General features: G+C 41.8%; 1 protein-coding gene across 2 annotated transcripts; it reads right to left on the bottom strand.

The window, feature by feature from the left end:
* Positions 1-1360: 1360 nt before the first annotated feature.
* On the bottom strand, positions 1361-9491 carry LOC113034346 (uncharacterized). 2 transcript variants are annotated; one of them, XR_003274160.1, is made up of 2 exons: positions 1675-9491; positions 1361-1487 (listed from the first exon to the last, which is right to left on the bottom strand). XR_003274160.1 is itself a non-coding variant. In XM_026188829.1 (2 exons), the coding sequence occupies exon 2, from the start codon at positions 8133-8135 to the stop codon at positions 2097-2099; it is 6039 nt and encodes a 2012-aa protein (XP_026044614.1). In that variant the 5' UTR covers positions 8136-8939; positions 9127-9491; the 3' UTR covers positions 1361-2096. The 2 variants fall into 2 exon arrangements, 1 of the variants encoding a protein (XP_026044614.1); XM_026188829.1 differs by having other exon boundaries at positions 1361-8939; positions 9127-9491.
* Between the last annotated feature and the right edge of the window lie 638 nt (positions 9492-10129).

Here is a 10129-nt window from a genome sequence, read left to right as displayed (position 1 = left end):
AGTCCGATTCTTCTGTAATGTTCCACTTTCATCTACATGAACACTGCTATGATATTTATTTCCAGTCCACCTCCCTCCCACGTCTTCCTGATACATTTTGACAAAAGGTAAACCGCTATGGAGTTTAAGTGCTTCAAGAAATCTTAAGGCCACTGCTTCCTTCGAATTCCAAGTACTTTGCTGACTTGTCCCTCAGGCCATAGCCCCTGCTTGCATGTCAGATTCGGCATTATGTCCTTTGCATCTGGACACAGCTTAGAGATGTAAGGGGAAGAATTTATGGAAATAATATGCATTAAAAAAGATGAGAGAGGAGCTAAAGTCAGAGCAGGCACCTGTCATTGGTAGTGATTCAGAGGTCTATGAGGCCTCTCACTTTGCTCCTAAATTATTCATGCAATCTGTCAATGCTGCTGTCTAGGCAGACTCCTCTCCTCATGTGTTCAATGATGACAGAAATCCTGCGCTATGTTCACTGCTATCTTCTGCAAATCCCTCACCGTAGACATCCACACTCGCAAAACATCAGCACATGCTTTCGTGTGTATGCGCGTCTGCGTGTTTTGATGAGGGTGCATGTGCACATGTAGATATTAGTGGGCTCCCACTTGGTACTGATAAATATGGCTACACGTGTGCTTGGGTGTCTCCTCTTGAGAATTTCAGTAACTTTAGAATCATTTTTCATCTTTGTGCTCTTTGTGAATGTTGCCTTGTGTCTCTGTAATGATGCATTATGCATATTAGATGCAAAACGCACTGTGGAATATGAATCCAGGCACAAATGTGCACATGCAAGCGTCACAAACACATATGAAGAAGGAGCTCCTTTGTTCTTTCCCATCTTGGTGAGAAGTAGCTCTGCAGCACTTTACATCCCTTTGTGGGAGACTAAGAAAAAAAAGACAAACATCCCTCAGATCTTGCAAAGAGTATATTGTGGAAACACAAGCATCCCCAACATGGTAAAAGTCTTAATATCAAAAACAAAGGGTGCAGGATGCACCAATGATGAGCCTTGAATGATCTTTCACACTGCACTGCAGTTTTCTCTTTAAATTGTATGATCTTGTGAGCAAATGAAATAGAGCTTTAACGTGTTGCCAGTTTTTTTTAATCTGTCTTGGTTTTAACAGTGTGGGCCACACTGTTGAAACCAAGACAGACGCAGCCGTAGATCGTAGTGGTCCAGGCTACTGTCCCTCAGCATTAAGATGGATCATGTCTCATCTTTAAGGCATTACTACTTAGACTGATGACACTTTGGTTTTTAAAGCAGTCTTGGTGTCACATTGGACCTTTTTCTTTCATATTCTATTAAAGAAACCGCTTCTGTGTTCTTACACTATGTGTTACTCCCCTCGAGTCGTAATAAAGCTCAACTTGTTCCTTGTGTTTTAACTGACATTTATTTCGGACAGGAGGATTCTTCGACATGCCTTAACTTGTAATGATGTCCAACCACAGCCGATACAATGCCCTCAGAACTAAAAAGAAATACAAACTTAAATGAATATTCTTAATAAAGCCCCTAAGCATTATATATGGCGAAACATTCCAACAAAACAATCAATAAAATACACATTACACCTCGCACTGCGGTAATTGCACTAGAATATCACGCAACACTAGCATATTTACATACAATGAAAATAAACAAAAGAAAACATTTACCTCATTGGCCTCACTCAAAGGGAATAAAACTTTAATCCTTACATCGTGGGGAGGTCCAAAAAAGGCACTCTTTTATTTATCTTACTATTTACTATCTTACTGTGGACGTGCAAACCTCGTGGCTCGTCTCAATTAGCTTGCTGAGTGTGCCAGCCAAAAATACCCTCTTAGCAACAACAGACGGAACTATAGAAAAGGTTCCTATCTAATTGCACAATTAGTAAAAATAACACATTTAAACATATAAATCCAATGAACAAAACATGAATTACTATTGATTTATTTCTTAATATTTCAACTACTAATTGTTTCAACCTTACATATCTAATAAAATGAACTTAAATGCGAGAGTTGCCTATGACGGCAGCTACACTCCCACCAAATCACTTGTGATTTCCACCTATGAACTTATGAAATGTAAACTAATCTGCTTCTAATAGTGTCACAGTCTTGTGTATAGGTCTGTCAAGTAGAACTGGTTTACTCAGTCTCTTTCCATGGTCATCTAACAATGAGTCACTCATTAACAGTTGTACTTTGCGTATACATCCATCTTCACTCGGGTGTATGGCAACAACTTTGGCCAACTTCCAGTCGTTTCTTGATGCTTGGTCATCTTGTACGATCACTATGTCATTGATCTTTGCATTTCTGTTTGTTTTGTGCCACTTTTGTCTTTGTTGTAGGCTCAACAAGTACTCTTTCTTCCATCTGTGCCAAAAGTCATTGGCCAAGTACTGGACTCTACGCCATCTTTTGCGAAGATACAAATCTTCCTTTACAAAGTCTCCTGGTGGTGGCAGTATTACTGACGACTTCATGGTCAACAGAAGATTAGGTGTAAGTGGCTGAGGTCCAGTAGGATCGTTGAGTAAATGTGGGGTGATAGGTCTGCTGTTAACTATCGCCATCACTTCATAAAGATAGGTTCTTAGAGATGAACTGTCTAATGATCTGGATGACTGATCCAGAATGGTTGTCAATACACTTCGGATCGTACGAATTTGCCTTTCCCAGGCTCCACCCATATGACTGGCAGAGGGAGGATTCATCACAAACTCACAGCCTAGCTGTTTCAAACTTTCCTGATCCATTTCCTTTACTGCTTCCAGAAACTCACGTCTGGCTCCAACAAAATTGGTGCCTTGATCTGATTGCAATTGACGTACATTCCCACGCAAAGCGATGAAAGAACGCAGTGAGTTTAGAAAAGCGTCGGTTGACATATCATCAAGCAGCTCTATGTGCACCGCACGAGAGCATAGACAGGTAAACAGAAGCCCGTAACGCTTCAGTTCTTTTCTTCCTTCTTTAATGTAGAATGGGCCGAAACAATCCATCCCACAATACGTGAAGGGAGGGGTGGTCTCCATTCTCTCACTTGGTAGGTTTGCCATCTTTTGCTCTTCTCCTCGACGTCTGAATTTCCTGCACTTAATACAGTTGTAGATAAAGGATGATACTGCTTGACTGCATCCTAGTATCCATATTCCGTTCGATCTCAGCTCATTTATCGTCATGCCCCGTCCTTGATGTTTCACCCGCTGATGATAGTGATCAATCAGTAACTTTGCGATATGGCAAGTCTTTGGTAAGATGACCGGGTGCTTGACGTGTGGCTGCAATGTAGAACGCTCTAATCTACCTCCCACTCTAAGAACACCCTTCTCATCCAGGAAGGGATCGAGTCGATAGAGTCTATTTGTTCTGTCCTTGGGTAGATCCTTTCGCGTTTGAAGTGCCTTGATTTCCTTGCAGAAGATTGATCTTTGTACAATGGATATGACTTTAAGCTCGGCTTCTGTCCTTTCTTCAAGGTTAGTGGCTTTATTGCTTCTCCTTTCCAAGCCCTTAAACTCTTTCACAAATCTGAGAAGTCTTGCCATAGCTTTGACCAACCTTGACCAACTGGAGAATTTCAGAAAACGTTCTGCCAAAGAATTTGTTTCTGTAGTTGTATGGAGTACAACAACTTTGCGTACTTCTGGATCCTCTGCATCAAGTTTCCCCACCGTGACTTCTTCGTGGGGAAGTTTCTCTTGCCAAAGAAAACTTGGACCACTAAACCAGTTGGAGGTAATGAGGTCTTTGGCCTTCAGTCCACGCGAGGCATGATCTGCTGGATTGAGATCTGATACCACAAACTTCCATTGCATCGGTTGAGTGCTTTCCTTAATACGCTGAATGCGATTTGCAACGAAAACATGGAAACGTCTCGCATCGTTGTTGATATATCCCAAGACAACTTGAGAATCTGTCCAGAAGAATTCTTGAGCATCTTCTAGCTCCAACTCTGCTTTGAGCATGTCACTAATCCGCACTGCTACAACTGCTGCAGACAGCTCCAATCGTGGCACCGTAGTAACCTTCGTGGGTGCTACTCTGGACTTGGCAAAGACAAGAGCGCAGTGGACTTGTCCTGCTTCACTGACAGCTCTCAGGTACGTACAAACACCATACCCTGAAACACTTGCGTCTGAGAAATGGTGAAGCTCGTACTTCTGAACCGTTTGAAAATCTTTTGGCACGTAACATCTGTCAATTTTGACATCTGCTAGATTTTTTAGATCCAACAACCAGGACTCCCACCGTGACTTCAGATCGCTTGTGAGTGGTTCGTCCCAATCTGCTTTCTTTCGACACATTTGCTGTAGTATCTGCTTCCCAAGTAGAACAAAAGGTGCCACAAAGCCAAGTGGATCGTAAATAGAGGCTACTGTGGACAACACTCCTCTTCTGGAAAGTGGCTGCTCGTTCACAACTACTCGAAACTGGAAATAATCCGAGTCGATGCACCATTTGACACCTAGGGCTCTTTCAATTTGTTGCTCGCCCAGTGACAAGTCCTTTCTTACTGTTTCTGCACAATCTTCTTCCGGTAGCGAATTAAGCACTTGCTTACTGTTTGAAACAAACTTGTGAAGTCGCAAGCCTCCTGTGCTGCAAAGTTCCTTTGCTTCCTTCACCAAACGAATTGCCTCTTCTTCTGAGTGGAAACTGATAAGACCATCGTCCACATAAAAATTTCGCTCAATGAATCTTATGGTAGCTTCACTGAACTTGCCTTGACCTTGTGCAGCAATATACTTGAGACCAAAGTTCGCACAGGCAGGGGAAGAAGCAGCTCCAAACAAGTGTACGCGCATGCGATAGACAGATGGAGTAGAGTTGAAGTCTCCATTGTCCCACCACAAGAAGCGAAAGTAATTTTGATCTTCTTCTCTGACTCTGAATTGATGAAACATGCGCTCAATGTCGCACATCACTGCAACTGGACCTTTTCGAAATCGGCACAGGACCCCCACTAGAGAGTTGGTTAACTCTGGCCCTGTAAGCAGGTAGTCGTTCAAGGACACCCCTCCGTACTTTGCTGAACAATCAAACACCACTCTTATTTTGCCAGGCTTTTGAGGATGATACACTCCATGGTGTGGAATGTACCAGGCAGGGCCTTTGTCCAGGTCTACAGAGGGAACTCTTTCTGCATCACCACGCTCTATAGTCTCTCTCATGAACTCTGTGTAGTCTTTGTGGTATTGCTTGTCCTTCTCAAATCTTCTCTTCAAATTTTTGAGTCTGTGTTCTGCACAGCTCCGGTTGTTTGCCAGACTTGGTCTGTCTTCCTTAAATGGCAAAGGTAACTCACAGTGTCCATCTGCTTTCATCTTCACTCCTTCTTCCATTATGGAGATGAACCTTAAATCTTCTTGTGAGAAGTGTGAATCTTCCACCTTTCTTTCATTGAAGTCGGACTCGAGCACTTTAATTACATCTGCAGATGTGACCACCTCTTTGACTTGTGTGCGACAGACGTATTGCACTTCTTTGACCAACTGCTCAGCTGACTGATTGGGTGTCACTTCCTTGACAATGATCTTGTGGCTACATCCTATGGCATCCCCATAGTCAACACATGGATTAGCTCCTCCAACTATTGTCCAGCCAAGGTCTGTTCTTTGGGCAAAAGGTTCATTATCTTTTCCCGCCACAACTTCTCTGGGTACCAACACTTGTGAACAATTGTAACCAATGAGCAGGCCTACGTCACATTCAATCAGTGGAGCGATTTCTTCAGCCAGGTGCTCTAAGTGTGGCCACGCTCTTGCTGTCCTTTGTGTGGGAATATGACTCAAATTCGCAGGAATAAACTCTCTTGTGTATGTCACAGGAAGAGGAATTCTCCTTGAAGAAGAGAAACCTCTGACCTGTAACCCAGACAGCCTTTGACTTGGTACTAAAGTGTCTTTAGAAGACATTGTCGAGAGCTTTAACTGCACACATTCCTTCTCTGCATCCAGAGCATCTGCCTTTTCCTTCAAGACGAATGTCGTGTCACTTTGGCTATCAAGAAGAGCATAGAGAAGAATCTCATGTTCAGGATTGCTTGTTGTGGATAACCAAACTGGAATGATTGTAGATGTGAGATTACTTCTGTCACTTTGAATCACACGGTTTGATATTGCTTCACTTGGTGCTTCCTTGGGTTTGGTTTCTCTACTCTCTTTATTGCCTTCCATCTCTTTCATTTGTGGTTCCTTGTCACTTTCCTTTTCTTTCCTTTTCTTTGAGGTTTTGTCTCGTTCCTCATGCAAACATGTCGGGTGTTTCCCTTTACATGTGTCACACATCTTTCTCCTTTCACATTTCTTTGATTGGTGTCCAAAGCCTAGACATCCAAAGCACAGTCCCTTAGTTTGCACAAATTTGACTCTTTCACTCAAGACCTTGTCCATAAACTTCCTACATGTGTGAATGCTATGATTTGAGTTTTCACAAAACACACATTTTTTTGTGTTGGACGTCTCTTCTGCAGCACTCACTAGCACCTTTGCTCCAACACTTCTTGTCTTGAAAGATTTCATTTTCTCTGAGTCACCTGCTTTGAGTGCATGAAGCGATGTTACTGGATTGCACGCAATCTTGGCTTCTCTCGCAATGAAGTCAACAAAGTGGCTAAATGTTGGAAAGGAACCATCTTGTTCTTCAATTTCAATGACCTTTCGATTCCATCTTGCTGACAACCAATCAGGTAGCTTGCTTAGCATTCTCTGATTCTCATTGCAGTCATTCAAAACTTCAAGACCTTTAACCTGAAGCATGGCCGCTTCACATCCTCTGAGAAAATCTGAAAATTCTCGAAGTTCAATGCTATCCTTGTTCCCAATCCTTGGCCATGATGTCAACTTATCTCTGAAAGCTTTGGTGATTACAAATGAACTTCCATATCTTTCCTCCAAAATGTTCCATGCTGAGTAATAAGCACGCTCTGTTCCCAACAGAAAATAACTCTCAACAGCCTTTCTCGCCGGTCCTCCAACATACTTGTGAAGATAGTAAATCTTTTCATTCACTGGGATGTTCTTTCTGTCTATCAGCATTTGAAACGACATTTTCCAATCCTTGTACTTGAGAGGATCTCCGTTGAAGACTGTAGGTTCTGGTACTGGTAGGCGACTTATGTGAATGGACTCAGCTAGAGCTTGGGCCAATGTTGTGGTACTATCTTCCTGTTTGCTTTCTCTTGGTTGTGACCTTAAGTTGGCTTGTGGCATATCAAACGGCTCTGCATTTGCATTAAGTTGCGAATGTGCAAACTGATTCATCGGTTTAGCTGTGACATTTCTCCGTTTGCTCCTTTCGTGCAGAAGGTCTGATATTTCTTCATCTGAGCTTCCTTCGTCATTGTACACTTTCAAACGTGCTTTAGCAGCATTCATTCTCTTTACTGTTTCTAGCCTTTCAAGCTCTCTTCGCTTTTGCTCTAAGGCCTTCTGTTTCTCAGCATTCTCTGCTTCAAGGATTTCAAGTGCCTTTCTTTCACTTTCCAATTCCTCCATAATCTTCAGAGTTGCTTCAGTAGCCGCAAGCTCTGCAGCTGCTTCTTGCCTCTTTACAGACAACTTACTTGAGCTTCTTGATTGCCTGCTATTCGAACCTTTGGATCTTTGAGAGGCGGCAGAATTGAATGCTGATCCTATATCACTCCAGTGAACCAATCTCTCAGAAAGTTCTTCGTCTTCTTCTGCTGCTAATTTTTCTTGAGCTAGCTTTATCATCTTTTGAGAAACCGCATCACAGGTGTCCACTCTGCGGCGAGTGTCTGCATCAGGAGTTTCATGATTGCGCAGTTCATCATAAACTTGTTTCACTTCTGCCGAGGTATGTTCAACTCGGCCGATAAGCTCTTTAAGTTTTGCACTAACAGGTTCTTCAAGTGCCTTTTTGCCTTGTTTTGCAACAACTTTCCACATTTCATAACTGACTTTGAAGCGAGCTTGAAGCTTGTTCACCTTTTCATCATGTAGTGCTTGGCCCCTTTCAGTGAACTTCTTAACTCTTTGACTTTTCCTCAAACTTCCTTCTTTAGTAGCTTTACTTGTGCATGGTTCTGGCAAACTTTCTTGCTCTTCAAAAGCTTCTTGCTGCTCCACAGCTTCAGTGTCACAGCCTTCTTGCTCCATGTCACAGACAGTCAAAGGTATTGTACTACACTCAAGTCACCTAGGTCAACTTAAATACGTGAATAGTCACCTTATGAAGCACCTAGGACCTTAAATTGCTTTACTTTAAAGAGTCAACTTAAACATATGTCACAAACTCTTAAACCAAAATAGTAAATTGCTCTTCACTTGTAGTAAAACAGAAAATAACCTTCAATGTCAAACAAAATACTATAATGTGACCTTTAAATATCTAATGCAGTCTTAAAATAAGCAAACCCTTATAATCAACTTAAACGTACCTTAATTACAGTTACTTAGCATAAACAACAATAACATGAGCTTAAACTTTTACTCCAAACCACCACACTTCCACTTTCATTGCTTGACAGAGTCCCTTTAAGATGAGCTAAAGAAATCTACTCTCCACATTTAACTTGTATAAACGTGTTACTTCTTTGTAGCTTAACCAAGCTGCACCGCTGGACTCTGGTTGCTTTATGAGATGTCTGTGTGTGTGTTTGAGCGTCTTTGATGCTTGAGAGAGACGCGAGCTTAATCACGTGACCCGGCGCGCTGTCGGCTCGGCTCGGCTCAGCTCCGCTCCCGCTCGGCTCAGCTCCGCTCCCGCTCGGCAGACCTCTTTCTCCTTCTCTCTCCTCCAGCACGAAGCAGGCTGAGTTCTGACTGTTACTCCCCTCGAGTCGTAATAAAGCTCAACTTGTTCCTTGTGTTTTAACTGACATTTATTTCGGACAGGAGGATTCTTCGACATGCCTTAACTTGTAATGATGTCCAACCACAGCCGATACAATGCCCTCAGAACTAAAAAGAAATACAAACTTAAATGAATATTCTTAATAAAGCCCCTAAGCATTATATATGGCGAAACATTCCAACAAAACAATCAATAAAATACACATTACACCTCGCACTGCGGTAATTGCACTAGAATATCACGCAACACTAGCATATTTACATACAATGAAAATAAACAAAAGAAAACATTTACCTCATTGGCCTCACTCAAAGGGAATAAAACTTTAATCCTTACATCGTGGGGAGGTCCAAAAAAGGCACTCTTTTATTTATCTTACTATTTACTATCTTACTGTGGACGTGCAAACCTCGTGGCTCGTCTCAATTAGCTTGCTGAGTGTGCCAGCCAAAAATACCCTCTTAGCAACAACAGACGGAACTATAGAAAAGGTTCCTATCTAATTGCACAATTAGTAAAAATAACACATTTAAACATATAAATCCAATGAACAAAACATGAATTACTATTGATTTATTTCTTAATATTTCAACTACTAATTGTTTCAACCTTACATATCTAATAAAATGAACTTAAATGCGAGAGTTGCCTATGACGGCAGCTACACTATGTTTTGCCAGAAGCCTCAGAGATGATATAAGCAGCTGAATAAACAGACTAATAGAAGGATGCAGAGTTAGAGACACTAATATATTTGTATGAACACACTTTAAATATTGTGCCTGAATACACAGGATGTTTGCTTCCAGCAGTGATTTCTAATTAAGAAATACTCACTGAGAATATTATCAGTGTAACACAAACCATGGTTAACAGCTTTACCTCCATGGCAACTAAACATAAAATTCTCAGAAACTCCCTGCCTAACTGTCTGAGCAGTTAGCCATTGTTTCATGGTAACCTGTAGGTGCCAACTCTTTACTAAAACACTACTGTTTTTCCCCTTCATTTCCATTTCATCACATCTGACGTTTCACCTCGTTGTGCTGTTGCATATTGTCACAAGACTTGTTACGGGACTTACTGATAAGATAAGACCTGAAGGCTCAACAGTAAATACGTTCACATCGACTGAGGGCTTTGCCTTTTGCCATTCCTGTTTAGACGTTCCTTTATCTCCCAGAGACATCTCTCCTTTGCAACAAGCTTAACTTCCAAATTCTGCGGGGGTTGGGAATGCTTTCCTGTGATCACGTCATGGCGTCTTGTAGCTGGTTAAATTATGACCACGAGGTGA

Source organism: Astatotilapia calliptera, chromosome 2 (genome assembly GCF_900246225.1).
Source record: "Astatotilapia calliptera chromosome 2, fAstCal1.2, whole genome shotgun sequence".
Lineage (NCBI taxonomy): Eukaryota > Metazoa > Chordata > Actinopteri > Cichliformes > Cichlidae > Astatotilapia > Astatotilapia calliptera.
The sequence above is the reverse complement of the archived record's forward strand: the minus strand, read 5'-3'. Positions and strand labels throughout refer to the sequence as shown.